We start from the raw sequence: 19,693 nt of genomic DNA on the forward strand, positions 1-19,693 counted from the left end.
TATAACAGGTCTAAGAATATAGCCAGAATATAAATATGCCCTTCTTGGATAAGATTCAAGCTTCCTATCTAAATGATCCTTGGCTACAGGTAAAGGATACAATTTCTTAAACCTAGAAGAAGGGTTAAGGGAGGTACCAGGCTTAGATCATTCTTTAGCAATCCCATTAGAGATAGCATCAGGAATAGGAAATACTTCAGGAGTAATAACAATAGTCTTAAATACAGAATTTAGACAATTACTAGCTTTATCATCAGGAGACTCATCAATACCCAAAGTAAGCAAAACTTCCTTTAAGAGAGAATGAATATATTTTAACTTAAATAAAAAAAGATTTGTCTATATCAGTCTCTGACGTGGCATCTTCTAAATCAGAGAAGACCCCCCCATCAGTAGAGGATACATCAGTATGCTGAAGATCAGAACTTAAAGGGACATAAAACCCAATTTTTTTCTTTCATGATTTAGATCATCAAATTTTAAACAACTTTCTAATTTACTTTTATTATCATATTTTTTTTAGTTTTCTTGTTATCCTTATTTGAAAAGCAGAAATGTAAGCTCAAGAGTGTGCACGTGACTGCAGCAGTTTTGCAACCATGGTATACATTAGCAACAGCACTATTTACTGTCATGTAGGGCTTCAGGCATGTGCACGCTACCTACCTAGGTATCTCATTAAAGAATAACATGAGAAGTAAATCAATTTGATAATAGAAGTAAATTGGAAACTTTTTAAAAATTGTATTCTCTATCTGAATCATGAAAGACATTTTTGGGGTTTAATGTCCCTTTAATTCACTAAGCTTAAGAAAATGTTGCAAAATCCTTTTACATTTATTTGAAGGCAAAAGAGCAGTCATTGCCTTCTCTATAGCTGTAGCAATAAAATCTTACATTTTTGCAGTAATGCTATGTACATTTAGACTGAAATGGAATAACTGTGTATTTTTACTCATATAGATATATTTAACAATTTGTTAAACAAGAGCCACATAATAGAGCTGAATAATTTAGATCAGCTTTATTACAACATGCATACTTAGCTTTGTTAAATACCTGTTTAGGCAGCTCAAATCAAAAACAAAAAATTAGAAAAAAATTAAAAATTAATTCTGCAAATTTATTTTTATATATATATATATATATATATATATATATATACACACATATATATATATATATAAAACAAGCTTGAGAGAATGGGAAACAGAGCTAAAACAATTAGAAAAAAGAAAACTGATTCATAAAATGCTGCATGACAGCTAAGTGTTTACTGAGAACACTGAATGAGCTGGGGACGGAGCTTTTAACAGCAATTTTGGCAGGAAAATTTTTCATTTTTGGCACCAAAAAAATGGCACACCACGACACATCAACCTATGACAATTAGCATTATCAAATGCGCGACATGCAAAGCTAAAGAGGATTTCTAATACACCTATCACTCTAAAAAGCAGGAAAGAATTTTAATTGTATATACAAAAAAACTAAAATGTACCAAAATAAAGCCTAATAGATACTTCTATTATAGCTGCATAAATGTGATTATCAACATTCTATGAGACTAACATAATACTTAGCATCCTAATGTTTAAATAAATTGCTAGCTCCAAAAAAACCCTGTATGTTTCACAGACTCTACCAACCTTGGCAAATATTTAGCCACAAATAAAGTCGCTAAAAAAAAGAGCACTGAATTACTGACTCAAGGCATGTATACAAACAATATATAGCAACTTTACTTAAAAAGTGCCCAATCCATAGCTGAGAGTGTCTTATATAATAAAAGAATATACTTACTGTGTAAGACACCCATCCACATATAGCAGACAGCCAAACCAGTACTGAAACATATCAGCAGAGGTAATGGTAGAGTATAATGTCGACCTGTAAAGGGAGGTGGCAGATGAATCTCCACGACCAAATTTACAGAGAGCCCTAGAATAGATTTCCCATGGGCGAAAACATGTGTCATCAGGCAATACTCCCTTCACATCCCTCAGACAAACACTGTACTTGGAGAGTAACTGGGTTTCAATATGCTTAGAAGCACCTTTCACGGAAGAAATCAAACACATCTTGCTTCACCACCTCCTAAGGAAGCAAATTTTGTAAAACTGAGGTATGAGTGAGGTGGGCGGTGTATTTATAAGCATTTGAGGTTTGGGAAACTTCAATCCCTTCTGGTAGGAATGTATATCCCAAACGTCACTAGCTCATGGACTCTTGCCACTTAGATGAAAGAAATAACACTTTGCTTGACATGTGTGCTTATGGTAGGGGTCACATGTCATAACAGGCTTTCACAGTGATCACATGACCATGTAATCTTACAAGCCCAAGTGTTCTGTAGGTCACAGTCTTGAAAGCTGATCCACAACAGTTAGAAGCTCTTGGCAGGACTCATTTGGTGTACAATTTGCATATCATACTGGTTTTTATAGCACTGCGCTCTACAAATAAATACATTTTCTCTGATCATATTTATACCCATCTCTTATAGGACCATCAATGACCACCACTATGATTTGATAATCCTGTATCAGGCACGCTATGTAATCTTTACTTCTTTAGCTGCAGGTTCTAAGAGCCCTTAGTGTTTTTATCCTTTGTGTATTGTCTCTGTAGACTCACGCTAGGTTGCACGCATCTCTCACAATGCTTCTTAAAAGGAACAGTCTACTTGAATTTTTTTTTATTGTTATTAAATAGATAATATTACGCATGAGACAGCGCTAATTGGCTAAAATGCAAGATTATAAATTGCACTGAGACAAGGGGCGGTCTGCAGAGGTTTAGATACAAGGTAATCACAGAGGTAAAAAGTATATTAATATAACTGTTGGTTATGCAAAACTGGGGAATCAGTAATAAAGGGATTAGCTAACTTTTTAAACAATTTCTCAAGTAGCCTGTCCCTTTAAGAACAGAATAGTAGAGAGTAAAAGTTAAAAGGAGGCGGTCCCATAAGTGGAATCACATGACTAATTAAATGGAAGTCACTATTAGACTGCAGAGACACTGGCTGGCTTCCCTTAGCTTTTTTTCAGTACGACTGATGTTTAATGCTGATGAACAAAAAGGTACAAATCACCCACCACATAATCTGCGTAAAAGGATACGGGTTACTAAACATCCTCTTCAGGTCCACCTTTTCCTTGCAGTACGGACACGTCTGCTTCTTTCCCACAATGCACCAGCCACGGATGCAGAACTCGTGGAAACTGGTAATTAACAGGTTAAGGAAAGATTTTCCATTTATATTTTTTTTAGAATAAAACAAAAATACAAATACAGTTTATTATTCTGGAATGCTATCAATTTATTATATTGACTAATGCAGTAGATCAGAGACACCTTAGACTGTAAACATATGGTTTGTTTTATGTACAAGAAAGAAAATAAATGTAAAATAATAATTTTGTGATTATTTAAAGGGATATTAAACCCACATTTTTTCTTTCATCATTCAGATAGAGCATTAGATAGAGCCGGCCCATATCAGGACCCTGGGCAGCACTTGCTGATTTGGTGGCTACCCGGGTGCTGAACATAAATGAGCCAGCCCCTAAGCTTATATTTCTGCTTTTCAAATAAAGATACCAAGAGAATGAAGAAACATTAATTGGAGTAAATTAGAAAGTTTCTGCTCTATCTGAATCATGAAAGAAAAACTGTTTTCACTACAAAATCTTAAAGTGACATAAAAGTAAAGAGAAAACTGTGTTAGAGCATTTTATTTAACTGTGTTTAACCCCTGCAACTAGAACAAACACATAGTTAAAGTCAGCTCAGGATCAGCAAAGCACTACTGTGAGCTATCGGATGTGTGCATAGCTACCAATCACCAGCTAGCTCCCAGTAATGCACTGCTGCTCCTGAGCCTACTTAGCAATGCTTTTCACCAAAGAAGTAGATCTGATAACAGTATCCAAGTGAATATTCTCTTAAAACTCCTCTTATCTGAATCACGAAAGTTTATTCTTGATCTTTGTGTCCCTTTAAAGTGAGGGTAAAGTCTCCCCTTTAGATAATCAGATCCGGACTGTTAGTGATATTTTAGATGGAATTTTCATTCAGAACTTACTTTTTAATATAGACAAAATTCATATTCCCTGCGCTCCGCTGCCCACTTCACAAGCACATTTTTCTGTGAGCTAAAGGTTTGAACTGTTCTTCAATCTGTGCTCTCCCCATAGGGCACTTTCTTATAGCTAGAGCGCTGATTGGACAACAATTCAAACCATTAGCTCACAGAAAAACTTGACTTTTGAAGTTGGTGGCAGAGCGCAGGGAATTTGAATTTCATATCTATTTTAACAAGTTATAGCGCTTCTTCACTACAACTGATGAATTAAACTCTAAAATATCACTAACATTCCATTGTTCTATCAGGTTTTGCCAACGTATCAGAATTTACTACCTCTGAGAACGAATGCTCAGTATTACGTAATCTGCACTCCACATATGTGAAAACGGAATAAGTGGAATGCAATTATGTAATTAGCAACATGCGCACTGAGAGGTTGCAGATTCTGCTGCTGGCTAATAAATGCGTGCATGCAGAGTTTAGTCACTTCTCACAGTGGACAATGAAAGTGTCCCCTGCACACAAAATATATAAATAAAAATTACATATAAAAACGATATTATATGTATATATAATATATATTCATAGATATATACTGTATGTGTGTGTGTGTGTGTGGGGACAGGACACTTATCGGCGACCGTGACAACTGATTGAAGTCGGCATGCACGCATTTATTAGCCAGCAGCAAAATCCAACAGGACAACTTCCTTATCAGTGCGCATGCTGCTAATTACATAATCACATTGCACACATTCCTTTTTCACATATGTGGAGTGCGATTACTTAATACTGAGAATAAACACTCAGAGGTAACAAATTCTAATAAGGTAGAAAAATCTGATAGATCACTGGCTCTGTTTTTATAAATGGGAAACTTTACCATCAAGTCTTTTAAACCCTTGGCTAACAGAGAAGACAGTAATGCATCTCCCCCTGTCCTTCCGGGATCCAAGCAGTTAAAAGATAATGCTGTGCCAATGGTGACCACTGCTAGTACTTAATATACGTATTTACACCACCAAACTTGCATGTAGCTACATATAAGGCATAACCTGTAGATAACCTAGCTGTGCGACAAATGCAAAGGATACACATGGTTGCAGGATAGCCTGTAAGTATTCTCGATTATACCCTCTTCATTGACATCTACAAAAATCTGCTGACCGCATACTGCACATACGCTGTCTGAGAGGTGCTTCGTGGGCATCCCTGATGCGCTGTAAAACTGCAAAGAAACAAGGGGGGGGAAATCACATCAAGCATCCAAATACAGCACATGTGTATATATAATATTTAGTAACACAACTTAAAAGGGACATAATACTCATATACTAAATCACTTGAAAGTGATGCAGCATAACTGTAAAAAGCCAACAAATATTTCAGTTACTGTCCAGCGGCAAGTACAAAAAAAATAAAATAAAAAGATGACCAATCAGTAGTGCTCAGGTCATGCATTGCTTTGCTGTGATCTCATGGGATTTCATAGTAAAGTTCTTTAAACTGAATAGGAAAATAACATGAATGTGCTGCACATGTCAGATGCACGCTCCCTAGCAAGTCCTGGCACTAGCATACTGATTGGCTGCTTAAAGGGACAGTCAAGTCCAAAATAAACTTTCTGGATTCAGGTAGGGCATGTCATTTTTAACAACTTTCCAATTTACTTTTATCACCAATTTAGCTTTGTTCTCTAGGTATTCTTAGTTGAAAGCTAAACCTAGGTAGGCTCATATGCTAATTTCTTAGACCTTGAAGGCCGCCTCTTTTCTGAATGCATTTTGACAGTTTTTTCACCACTAGATGGCATTAGTTCATGTGTGCCATATAGATAACATTGAGCTCACGCATGTGAAGTTACCTAGGAGTCAGCACTGATGGTCTAAAATGCAAGTCTGTCAAAAGAACTGAAATAAGGGGGCGGTTTGCAGAGGTTTAGATACAAGGTAATTAGAGGTAAAACATTATTATAACGGTGTTGGTCACGCAAAACTGGGGAATTCATATTAAAGGGATTATCTATCTTTTTAAAACAACAATTCTGTTGACTGGCTGCTTAAAGTCTCTTTACAGTTGGGTGTGAAAAATTAGGAAATTGTGAGGTAAAATATCTCTTTTACATAGAGATGTTCAGGTGATATCTTCTAGTCAGCTTTTTACAGCTATGCTGCATCTCTTACAAGTGTTTCAACATTTGGGCATCATGTCCCTTTAAACAGATTATTATTATTTTTTTTCAGGGGGGTTTCCCATAAACTCTTCCACGTACACAGCACTGCCAAGAATTGCAGAAATCAAAACCAAGATAACGGATTTTTTTTTTTTTTTTTTTAAAGCAACTCGTTAGCCTGAGACTAGTTTGCATGAATTTGCATGATATTGAGGAAACTGACCTCAGCTTTTCATCAGAATGCTGAGTACATAAGACGAGACTTATTTCTCAGGATTGGGAAATGCTAAGTAAAGACATGCCAGAGTACACGAAGGCTTGGGAAATGCTAAGTAAAGACATGCTAGAGTACACGAAGGCTTGGGAAATGCTAAGTAAAGACATGGCAGAGTACACGAAGGCTTGGGAAATGCCAAGTAAAGACATGCTAGAGTACACGAAGGCTGGGGAAATGCTAAGTAAAGACATGCCAGAGTACACGAAGGCTTGGGAAATGCTAAGTAAAGACATGGCAGAGTACACGAAGGCTTGGGAAATGCTAAGTAAAGACATGCTAGAGTACACGAAGGCTTGGGAAATGCTAAGTAAAGACATGGCAGAGTACACGAAGGCTTGGGAAATGCTAAGTAAAGACATGGCAGAGTACACGAAGGCTTGGGAAATGCTAAGTAAAGACATGGCAGAGTACACGAAGGCTTGGGAAATGCTAAGTAAAGACATGGCAGAGTACACGAAGGCTGGGGAAATGCTAAGTAAAGACATGCCAGAGTACACGAAGGCTTGGGAAATGCTAAGTAAAGACATGGCAGAGTACACGAAGGCTTGGGAAATGCTAAGTAAAGACATGCTAGAGTACACGAAGGCTTGGGAAATGCTAAGTAAAGACATGCTAGAGTACACGAAGGCTTGGGAAATGCTAAGTAAAGACATGCTAGAGTACACGAAGGCTGGGGAAATGCTAAGTAAAGACATGCCAGAGTACACGAAGGCTTGGGAAATGCTAAGTAAAGACATGCCAGAGTACACGAAGGCTTGGGAAATGCTAAGTAAAGACATGGCAGAGTACACGAAGGCTTGGGAAATGCTAAGTAAAGACATGCTAGAGTACACGAAGGCTTGGGAAATGCTAAGTAAAGACATGCTAGAGTACACGAAGGCTTGGGAAATGCTAAGTAAAGACATGGCAGAGTACACGAAGGCTGGGGAAATGCTAAGTAAAGACATGGCAGAGTACACGAAGGCCCTCTGGCACTTAAATGGGACATAAAACTTTTGCTTATGCATACAGTATGGCAACAAAGAGTGCGGTCACAGAGCTAGCAATAACTTTACATTAGAGTTTGCACTTCAACCTTTTGTGGGAAATGAAAAACAAAAACAATTTTTTAATTACACTAGGAGGCGGCAACATGAAGTACATTACAAAGTGTTTTGCACAGCATAACTAAAGACTTTAGGGGCAAATTTAATTTCGAGTCTAGTTTAAAGGGACACTGAACCCAAATTTTTTCTTTTGTGATTCAGATAGAGCATGACATTTTAAGCAATTTCTAATTTACTCCTATTATCAAATTGTCTTCATTCTCTTGATATCTTTATTTGAAATGCAAGAATGTAAGTTCAGATGCCGGCCCATTTTTGGTGAACAACCTGGGTTGTCCTTGCTGATTGGTGGATAAATTCATCCACCAATAAAAAAGTGCTGTCCAGAGTCTGAACCAAAAAAGCTTAGATGCCTTCTTTTTCAAATAAAGATAGCAAGAGAACGAATAAAAAAATTCTAGGAGTAAATTAGAAAGTTGCTTAAAATTGCATGCTCTATCTGAACCATAAAAGAAAAAATTTGAGTTCAGTGTCCCTTTAAGTAACGGTCCAATTACAATTTCCTACAATAATGTCCAACTAAAAGTCTAACAAAAATTTTCCAACAATAAAGCAAGGTTGTGAATTCTTGCAGAAATCAATCAAAGGTCAATGAAAACATCTCCATTACCCCCCCCCCCCATTGCCAGGTCTGTAATGTATAGTGTAGCCCTTACTGTCAGAATTTAGCCAGACAAAGGAATTAGACTAGGAGTGCAGACTGGTAGAAAATAGCATGAAATCTCATTACCACGACAGCTCTGAGTAAGAACGTTAAGCTTTCAGATACAGAGAGATCAGTTCCACAGAAGCCTCATTTCTGAACACCAAAAAAGTGGAAACTTATCTAGTAGAATGAGCCGTGATGAGTTTTGGTGGAGACTTACCCGCCTTCAAGTAAGTCTTATTAATTGCTTTAACCAAGAAGCCAAAGTAACAGCTGTAGCTTTTTGACCCTTACGTGGACCAGAGTAATGAACAAATAAACTAGTAAATTGCCTAAAATCCTAAGTAATTTGTTAATAAAATATTTTAAAGCTTGTCAAACATCTAAAATTGTGTAATTCTCTTCTTAGAATTCTTTGGGTTAAGACACAAAGGAGGAACTACAGTCTCTTGGTTAATGTTTTCCAAAGATGCTAACTTAAGTAGAAAAAACAAAGTTTATGCTTACCTAATAAATGTATTTATTTCCGGATATGGTGAGTCCACGGCTTGAGTAATTACTGTTGGGAATATTACTCGGCTTAGACAGAATTAAGCGTTCAATCTCCAAGCAGTCAGCTTCAGAGAAACGAGATTTGGATGAAGGGACCCTGAATCAGGAGGTCCTTCCTCAGAGGTAGTCTCCAAGGTGGGAGAGATGACACCTCCACTAGGTCTGCAAACCAGATCCTGCAAGGCCACGCAGGGGCTATTAGAATCACCGACGTCCTCTCCTGTTTAATACGAGCAATGACTTGTGGAAGGAGAGCAAACAGAGGAAACAGGTATGCCAACCTGAAAATCCAAGGAACCGCCAGAGCATCTATCAGAATGGCCTGCAGATCTCTTGACCTTGAACCGTACCTTGGAAGATTGGCATTCTAATGGGACGCCATCCAATCTAACTTCGGTACCCCCCATTTGAGGACTAAGCTGGAAACCACCTCCGAATTGAGTTCCCACTCCCCGGGATAAAAAGTCTGCTCAGAAAACTGCTTCCCAGTTGACTACTCCTGGAATGTGAATGGCAGATAGACAGCAATTGTGGGTTTCTGTCCACTGAAGAATCCGAGTAACCTCCTTCATGGCTAAGGAACTCAAGAGTTCCTCCCTGGTGATTGATGTAAGCCACAGAGGTTATGTTGTCCGACGGGAACCTGATTAACTGGGCTGAGACAACTGAGGTCAAGCCAATAGAGCATTGTAAATCACCCTCAACTCCAAGATGTTGATGGGAAGAGTCGACTCCTCCCGAGTCCAAAGGCCCTGAGCTTTTAACAAGTTCTAGACTGCTCCCCAGCCCAGCAGGTTGGCGTCCGTGGTCACAATCAGCCAGGAAGGTCTTCGAAAGCATGTGCCCTGAGACAGATGTTCCTGAGAAATCCACCATGGGAGAAAGTCCCTTGATGACTGATCTAACTCTATTCTCTGAGATAGATCCGCATGGCCGCCATTCCATTGTCTGAGCATGCACAACTGAAGAACTCTCAAATGGAATTGAGCAAAAGGAATGATGTCCATGGAAGCCACCATCAGACCGATTACCTCCATACATTGAGTCATTGAAGGATGAGCAGTAGACTGAAGAAAGAGGCAAGAGGAAATTATTTTGTTTTTCCTAACCTCTGTCAGAAAAATCTTCATCAATAGAGAATCTATTATGGTCCCTAAGAACACTCTTTTTCCAGATTCACATTCTATCCGTGGGAACGAAGAAAAGGCAACCTCTGTGTGAGATTTTGCTTGTTGAAAAGATGGCGCCTGATATATATATATATGTCGTCCAGGTAGGTGCCACAGCAATTCCACGAGAACGGATCACTGCCAAAAGAGCCCCAGAACCTTTGAAAAAATTCTGTGAGCCGTGGCTAGACCAAATGGAAGGGTCACAAACTGGAAAGGTTTGTCCAGAAAGGCAAATCTCAGGAATCTGTGATGGTCCCTGTGAATAGGAACATGAAGATACGCATCATTTAGGTCTATGATTGTCATGAACTGACCCTCTTCTACTAAAGGAAGAATGGAGTGTATAGTCTCCATCTTGTAGGATGGAACTTTGAGAAACTTGTTTAGACACTACAAGTCTAGAATGGGACAGAAAGTTCCCTCTTTTTTAGGAACCACAAATAGGTTGGAGTAGAACCCGAGACCCTGTTCCTGCACTGGAACTGGAACTATCACTCCCAGGGAGGAAAGATGTTCTATATATTTCAAGAATGCCTCTCTTTTTATCTGGTCTGCAGATCATCTTGAGAGAAGGAATCTGCCTCTGGGAGAAAAAGTCTCAAATTCCAATTTGTAACCCTGTTATACTATGTCTACAGTCCAGGGATCTGGGACATCTCGTTATCCAGGCTTGAAAGAACTGAGAAAGTCTGCCCCCCACCTGATCCGATCCTGGATCGGGGGCAAACCCTTCATGCTGATTTGGAATCATCTGCTGGTTTCTTTGATTGTTGTCCCTTGTACCAAGACTGAGTGGGTTTGTAAGAAGACTTGGATTGTTCCTGCTTGGACTTTTCCTCTGAAGTTATGAAAGGAATGAAAATTACTTTGACGTCCTTTAGGCCTATTCTTCTTATCTTGAGGTAGAAAAGACCCTTTTTCCATTCGTAATATCAGAGATAATTTCTGCCAAACCAGGTCCAAACAAGGTTTTGCCCTTGTAAGGAATCACCAGAAGCTTGACTTTAGAGGAAACGTCCGCAGACCAGGATTTCAACTATAACGCCCTGCGGGCTAGGACAGCGAACCTAGAAGTTTTAGCTCCTAGTCTAACAACCTGTAAAATGGTATCTGCAATAAAGGAATTGGCCAATTTAAGAGCTTTAATCCTATATTGAAGTTCATCTAAGGAAGTCTCTACTTGAAGAGAATCAGACAAGGCATCGAACCAATAAGATGCTGCACTATTCACAGTCGCAATACACCGCAGGTTGCCATTGGAGACCTTGATGAACACAAATCTTTTTCAAATAAGCCTCAAGCTTCTTGTTCATTGGATCCTTAAAAGAGCAGCAATCCTAAATAGGATTAGTGGTTCTCTTAGCCATAGTGGAAATGGCCCCTTTAACTTTGGGTACAGTATACCAAGGGTCTTTAATGGAGTCCTTGACAGGAAACATTTTCTTAAAAATGGGAGACGGTGGGGGGGGGGGGAGGGGGAAAGACACCCCTTGTTTCTCCCATTCCTGTGAGATAATCTACCTAGCACGGTCCGGCACAGGAAAAACCTCAGAAGTTTCATCAAAGAAACTATTACGTTTACTAGATTTCTTAGGAGTGACAACGACAGGGGTATCGGTGTCATCTAAAGTAACTAAAACCTCCTTTAACAATACATGAAGGTGTTAAATCTGAAAGATTTATGTGTAGTGTGATAGGAGCGCCTAAAGGTGGATTCCTGCTGCTAAAAAAGTTCTTCCCTCAAAGAGAACTAAATGGTGGATAAGAAGAAAAAATGGGGTTTATTTAGCAGCGCTAAAAAAAAGCTAGGAAATGATGATACCAATCTAATTTATGTTTTATACAATCTATTTTATTTAAAAATTCTTATAACACATAAAAACAACAGCAAATGCTTTTCCTAATTAATAAAGGGACGTCTCCCTTATACAACACTTATAAAAACAGACTAGAACCATATAATCCTAGAATTTAAGGTATAAAGGAATTAATTCTATAGATAACATATGGCAAGCAACAAATTTCTAAGATAAATGGTGAATTAAATATTTAAAAGGCACAAATGTATCAATCCTAATAGCTTTACAGTTCTTCAGTAACAAATTCAGTTATAAAGTTACACAGTTACTTTCCTTGGACATATAATTGGCTCAGGTGTGCTGGATAGTTAAAAAGGCAAAAAACAGCCAATATTCTGATTTAGGTGCCAAAGCAATCGTGGTTAATGGAAATGGTTAATTTAACAGATGAATACCTTGATGTCTTTAAAGTTCAGTTTGCGTGTTTTAAAAAACGTAGTGCAAATTAGTGTAGAGGTACCTTAATCTGTCCTGGTTGCAACCGCTGATTATCTTCACTGTGAGGGATTCACAGACTGTTTGTTCCTGGTGCTTCTGATAAGTCACCTGACCTTCTCTTTGATTCAGAGGTCAGGGGTGATGATCCGTTCTGGTGATGTAGTTATCCTTTTTTTGTTTTCCTTTCTTCTTATAGCCCAAATATTGTTTTCATCTGGGTTCCCTCAGACTTCTTAAGGTTTGAAGAAATCTTTGGTCAGTGTTTAGCAGTAACACCGTATTCCCTGAAGTTACCAAAGGTAGATTTTAACTTGCAGGGTCAGGAGAAAAGTTTAAAGTTGCAGGTCCCATTCAACGCGTTTCACCCTTCTGGGCTTTATCAAGAATTCTTGATAAAGCCCAGAAGGGTGAAACGCGTTGAATGGGACCTGCTACACTCTACTAAACTTCATTTACTACTGTCACAAAGCTGTGTGACCCTGCAACTTTAAACTTTTCTCCTGACCCTGCAAGAAGAAAGGAAAACAAAAAAAGGATAACTACATCACCAGAACGGATCATCACCCCTGACCTCTGAATCAAAGAGAAGGTCAGGTGACTTATCAGAAGCACCAGGAACAAACAGTCTGTGAATCCCTCACAGTGAAGATAATCAGCGGTTGCAACCAGGACAGATTAAGGTACCTCTACACTAATTTGCACTACGTTTTTTAAAACACGCAAACTGAACTTTAAAGACATCAAGGTATTCATCTGTTAAATTAACCATTTCCATTAACCACGATTGCTTTGGCACCTAAATCAGAATATTGGCTGTTTTTTGCCTTTTTAACTATCCAGCACACCTGAGCCAATTATATGTCCAAGGAAAGTAACTGTGTAACTTTATAACTGAATTTGTTACTGAAGAACTGTAAAGCTATTAGGATTGATACATTTGTGCCTTTTAAATATTTAATTCACCATTTATCTTAGAAATTTGTTGCTTGCCATATGTTATCTATAGAATTAATTCCTTTATACCTTAAATTCTAGGATTATATGGTTCTAGTCTGTTTTTATAAGTGTTGTATAAGGGAGACGTCCCTTTATTAATTAGGAAAAGCATTTGCTGTTGTTTTTATGTGTTATAAGAATTTTTAAATAAAATAGATTGTATAAAACAGAAATTAGATTGGTATCATCATTTCCTAGCTTTTTTTAGCGCTGCTAAATAAACCCCATTTTTTCTTCTTAAATCTGAAAGATACCACCTCAGTCTCAGAAAAAGGAATTATACTGTCCGAATCTGAGATTTCACCCTCAGAAAGTCCCGATGTATCTTCCTCATCAGACTTATGAGAAAGGGCAACTTGGGAAGCAGAACTGAGGACAGGCAATGAATTTCTAGATTTCCTCTTGCGTTTTCCCTGTTATCTGGGTATGGCAGCTAATGCCGCAGATACTGTCGACGATACCTGGGCAGCAATTTCTGCTTATAATTAAACTCCACTAGGAGTTAGAGGAATTGCAGGGCACTGCATGAGACGCCATTGAGGCTTGGGACGTAGCAGGAGAAAGCCGAGGTATTATTTTAACAGCATCATCCTGAGAAACATTAGGTTTAAAAATGTTACCTTTATTTTGCAAGGTTTTCTTGACACATGAAGAACAAAATTGCATAGGAGCATAAGCATGAATTCTTGAGAGCAGGCGCTTGCTCCATAACAGACATGTTGTGAAACAGTAAATAAATTTGTACAGATAAGTTTAAAATATTTTAATATTCAATTAAAATAAGCCAATGAAAAAATACACTTTACATTTGATCCCAAATTAGGATCGATTCCCAGCTAAAATGTATAAGCCTGGTGGCCCTCGGAGAGATCCTTGAGGAGGGGGTACAGTCAAACCCTGGGACTGAACCTGGGACCTCAGCTTCAGGGCTGTTGCTTTTGCTATGTGCTATCCTTGCAACTGTCAAATTACTGCTGTGACACAGAGAGGCACTACTTCCTGGTACACCAAGTACCAGAAATAACCGTTTTTTTCAAACCTGACAGTTTAAAATGTTGCATTGTTTTATTTTAAAGCAAAGGGGGAATGAATAAGCTGCTGAAATAGAATATTCATCCTTACTTTTAGTTTAAACTTGTTTTGTTTTATCAAGTAAATATGTGTCAGAAAATAAAGCCTAATAAATACAATTTTACCCTTTCTTTTTAAAAGTTTAAATGTTAGTCTCACACATGTTACAGTGCCTGCTTCATGCCCCAGTGTAAACCATACAACAGGATTATTTATGTCCCAATAAAAAAAAAAAGTGTCTCCCCAACTGGAAGAAAAAGCACTTACCTGCTCCACTGTCCGGCATGTAGACAGTTACAAGGTATGAGAGGACACAGTTCCTCACAGAGACCTTTGAAAACGAAAGAACAGAGTAGCCAACTCTGGCTTTCTAAACTAGGGCAGCAATTGTTAGGAAAACGCAGTAAGTACCTCTTTACAAGTTCCTAACTGCTTTAAAGCCACCACTACCTGACTACAAGGAATGACGTGGAATCCGGCTATACCCTAAAACTTGCTTGTAGATGAAATCAAAATTTTTCTTCAGACACCTAAACTTCACCTCCTCCAAGCACTGAAAGCAAAGAGAATGACTGGAGGTTGTGGGTAAGGGAGTGATACTTAACAGTTTAGCTGTGCCTCCTCCTGCTGCTCAGGAGTGATATTCCCAACTACTCAAGCCGTGGACTCACCATATCTAGGAAAGAAATATACTGTGTGTAGCACAACCTTATCCTGAAGAAAAACAACAAGGTATCACGCAAGACAGCAGTCAATTCAGAAACTTCTCTGGCAAAAGAAATTGCTAAAAGAAACAATACCTTCTAGGGTGGAAACAAACTGACCCAGTTGGACCAGAGGTAAAAATGGTACATATGGTTTCCATTTTGAATGTAGGAAGATTCAGAAACCTGTTTACATTTTACAGATCCAAAATAGGCCTGAAATTTCCCTCCTTTGGGATGATAAAAAATTGGAATAAGACATTGACCATGTTCCATATCTGGTACCGGAATTATCAAACCCATGAGTCCCAGAACATGAGAACACTGAAAGAAGACACTCGCCTTCTTGGAGTCCTTTGAAACATGGGACAGAAGAAACCTTCCTCATGGAGGTCTTAACCAGAAGCATATTCTGTAACCTTGGGACACCATTAACTAGTACCAGAGGATCCTGAATCAACTGGTACCAAGCCTTAAAGGGACAGTTTACTCAAACCATTTCTCCCCTTTAATTTGTTCCCAATGGTCCACTTTACCTGCTGGAGTGTATTAAATTATTTACAAGTATTTCCATTACCCTTATACTGGCATTTGAAATAGTTTATTTAGCCTGTAGTATCCCCACCTATCCTGAAAGTTTTTGGCCTCAAGGCCAAGCTGTGTAATCACAGCCAGTAGAAGAAATTACACTCCCAGTGGGATATAGAAGAGATAAGGTAATAAAATGTTAATTTTCCATTGTTCTCTCCAAGTATTGGTGATTGGTTTATGGACAGATATAAGATAAAGCAGGATGTATATGTACACAATGTGATAAAGTAATGAGATCTGATTATACCTACAAGCTCAACCCATTTTATTAGGTTGTGGCTTCAAAACACAAAATCAGTTAATTCTTAGAAACAAATAACAAATCTCACACTTTATACTCTGCAGCTGGTAAAAAAAAAAGTTATTGGAAACACATTAAAGGGACAGTCTAGTCAAAACTAAACTTTCATTATTCAGATAGGACTTTTAATTTTAATCAACTTTCCAATGTACTTTTATCATCAAATTTGCTTTGTTCTCTTGGTATTCTTATTTGAAACTAAACCTAGGTAGGCTCATATGCTAATTTATAAGCTCTTGAGGGCTGCCTCTTATCACATGCTTTTTAAATTGCTTTTCACAACAAGAGACTGATAAGTTCATGTGGGTCATATAGATAACACTGTGTTAATGCACAGGGAGTTATTTAAGAGTTAGCACAAGACAATACTAAATGCAAGTCAATAGATAATAAACAGTCACAGTCATGTGATCAGGGGGCTGGAAGAAGGTTCCTAGATACAAGGTAATCACAGAGGTAAAAAGTATATTAATATCACAGTGTTGGTTATGTAAAACTGGGGAATGGGTAATAAAGGTATTATCTATCTTTTAAAACAAACATTCTACTGTAGACTGTCCCTTTAAGGGAGAAACAATTTTATAGTGTACTGTCCCTTTAAATCTTAACTTAGATCTGAGCTGAAGGAAGCGGATAAAGTCAGGGCAATAGTAGTGCTGAATAAAAATGATTATAAATCAGAACTTTTACAACAGCTTTCAGACAAGTCAGTATACAAACAAGTTGCCAATAATCCATTAATTGCACTTGCCAATTTTTAAGGGTCAGACGTATTGTTGCAAGTGATGAAACAGCCAGATTGAGACTACATGAAATGGGTCAGAAGCTTCTTCAAAGGGCTTATCCCCAAAAGTTAATAGAAGATGAGATTAAAGGGATACAAAACCCAAATTGTTTATGGATACTTTTCTGAATCATATAGCTTTGCTTAGAATATTGAGAAACAAACATCAATCTATCCCGTTTCACCCCCTTGCCATTTGTCCAGAGTCAGACTCTCTAGGGATGGCCAGAGTTCTATTAACATTGCATTCTCTATCTGAACCATTAAAGCTGTAATGTCATTGCTCCCCTGCAAATCTATGTACACAGGATCAACTCTAAGTTTCAAGAAGCTCAGGCCTAGATTTAGAGTTTGGCGTTAGCCGTGAAAACCAGCGTTAGAGGCTCCTAACGCTGGTTTTAGGCTACCGCCGGTATTTGGAGTCACTCAAAATAGGGTCTAACGCTCACTTTCCAGCCGCGACTTTTCCATACCGCAGATCCCCTTACGTCAATTGCGTATCCTATCTTTTCAATGGGATTTCTCTAACTCCGGTATTTAGAGTCGTTTCTGAAGTGAGCGTTAGACATCTAACGACAAAACTCCAGCCGCAGGAAAAAAGTCAGTAGTTAAGAGCTTTCTGGGCTAACGCCGGTTTATAAAGCTCTTAACTACTGTGCTCTAAAGTACACTAACACCCATAAACTACCTATGTACCCCTAAACCGAGGTCCCCCCACATCGCCGACACTCGAAAAAAATTTTTTAACCCCTAATCTGCCGACCGCCACCTACGTTATCCTTATGTACCCCTAATCTGCTGCCCCTAACACCGCCGACCCCTGTATTATATTTATTAACCCCTAATCTGCCCCCCTCAACGTCGCCTCCACCTGTCTACACTTATTAACCCCTATTCTGCCGACCGCAAAGCGCCGCCACCTACGTTATCCTTATGTACCCCTAATCTGCTTGCCCCTAACACCGCCGACCCCTATATTATATTTATTAACCCCTAATCTGCCCCCCACAACGTCGCCTCCACCTGCCTACACTTATTAACCCCTAATCTGCCGACCGGACCTGAGCGCTACTATAATAAAGTTATTAACCCCTAATCCGCCTCACTAACCCTATCATAAATAGTATTAACCCCTAATCTGCCCTCCCTAACATCGCCAACACCTAACTTCAATTATTAACCCCTAATCTGCCGACCGAATCTCGCCGCTATTCTAATAAATGTATTAACCCCTAAAGCTAAGTCTAACCCTAATACTAACACCCCCCTAAGTTAAATATAATTTAAATCTAACGAAATTAATCTCTTATTAAATAAATAATTCCTATTTAAAGCTAAATACTTACCTGTAAAATAAATCCTAATATAGCTACAATATAAATTATAATTATATTATAGCTATTTTAGGATTTATATTTATTTTACAGGTAACTTTGAATTTATTTTAACCAGGTACAATAGCTATTAAATAGTTAAGAACTATTTAATAGCTAAAATAGTTAAAATAATTACAAATTTACCTGTAAAATAAATCCTAACCTAAGTTACAAATAAACCTAACACTACACTATCAATAAATTAATTAAATAAACTACCTACAATTACCTACAATTAACCTAACACTACACTATCAATAAATTAAATACAATTGCTACAAAGAAATACAATTAAATAAACTAGCTAAAGTACAAAAAATAAAAAAGAAATAAGTTACAAAAAATAAAAAAATATTTACAAACATAAGAAAAATATTACAACAATTTAAAACTACTTACACCTAGTCTAAGCCCCCTAATAAAATAACAAAGCCACCCAAAATAAAAAAAATGCCCTACCCTATTCTAAATTACTAAAGTTCAAAGCTCTTTTACCTTACGAGCCCTGAACAGGGCCCTTTGCGGGGCATGCCCCAAGAAGTTCAGCTCTTTTGCCTGTAACAGAAAAAAATACAATACCCCCCCCCAACATTACAACCCACCACCCACATACCCCTAATCTAACCCAAACCCCCCTTAAATAAACCTATCACTAAGCCCCTGAAGATCATCCTACCTTGTCTTCACCATACCAGGTTCACCGATCGGTCCAGAAGAGCTCCTCCAATGTCCTGATCCAAGCCCAAGCGGGGGGCTGAAGAGGTCCATGATCCGGCTGAAGTCTTCATCCAAGCGGGCCAGAAGAGGTCTTCCATCCGATTGAAGTCTTCATCCAAGCGGCATCCATCCGGAGCGAAGCGGCAGCATCCTGAAGACCTCCACCGCGGAACATCCATCCTGGCCGACGACTGAACGACGAATGACGGTTCCTTTAAATGACGTCATCCAAGATGGCGTCCCTCAAATTCCGATTGGCTGATAGGATTCTATCAGCCAATCGGAATTAAGGTAGGAATATTCTGATTGGCTGATGGAATCAGCCAATCAGAATCAAGTTCAATCCGATTGGCTGATCCGATCAGCCAATCAGATTGAGCTCGCATTCTATTGGCTGTTCCGATCAGCCAATAGAATGCGAGCTCAATCTGATTTGCTGATTGGATCAGCCAATCGGATTGAACTTGATTTCTATTGGTATAGAACTAAATCAGGAAAAATAATCTGAAAAGTTATTCTTAAAACTGAAACCTTTATGTAGAAAACCATGATTTACATTGAGTCTTACTGCTAGTGATTTAAATAATGATTTATGTCAAATCTAACCTGCTACAAAGCAATCAGAAGTGCTTGGGTTGCTACAGACCTCAGCCACAGTGCCTTAGCATGCTGAGCCATCTGTCTGGCTTCTGAGGCACTGAGGAAGGAAAAGAGCGGGAGCAAAGCTAGGTGGGGAAAAATAGTTAACACTAGTGCTGCTGGACAGAAGTGTGCCTTAGTAAGAGTATTGCCCCTGCAATGGAGAGAATGAGTGTAGTGGAATATACTACCACTAAT

At 38.5% G+C, this 19,693-nt stretch overlaps 1 protein-coding gene across 1 annotated transcript in view; it reads right to left on the minus strand.

Annotated features, from left to right (window-relative positions):
- RNF121 (ring finger protein 121) overlaps positions 1-19,693 on the minus strand; it is a 125,744-nt gene that overhangs the window by 34,099 nt on the left and 71,952 nt on the right. The window contains exons 7-8 of the mRNA XM_053708793.1: positions 5,188-5,321; positions 3,126-3,227 (exon numbers count right to left, since the gene is read on the minus strand). Of these exons, the coding sequence (XP_053564768.1) occupies positions 3,126-3,227; positions 5,188-5,321 (236 nt within the window). The remainder of the gene's footprint in view (positions 1-3,125; positions 3,228-5,187; positions 5,322-19,693) is intronic.

Source organism: Bombina bombina, chromosome 3 (genome assembly GCF_027579735.1).
Source record: "Bombina bombina isolate aBomBom1 chromosome 3, aBomBom1.pri, whole genome shotgun sequence".
NCBI lineage: Eukaryota > Metazoa > Chordata > Amphibia > Anura > Bombinatoridae > Bombina > Bombina bombina.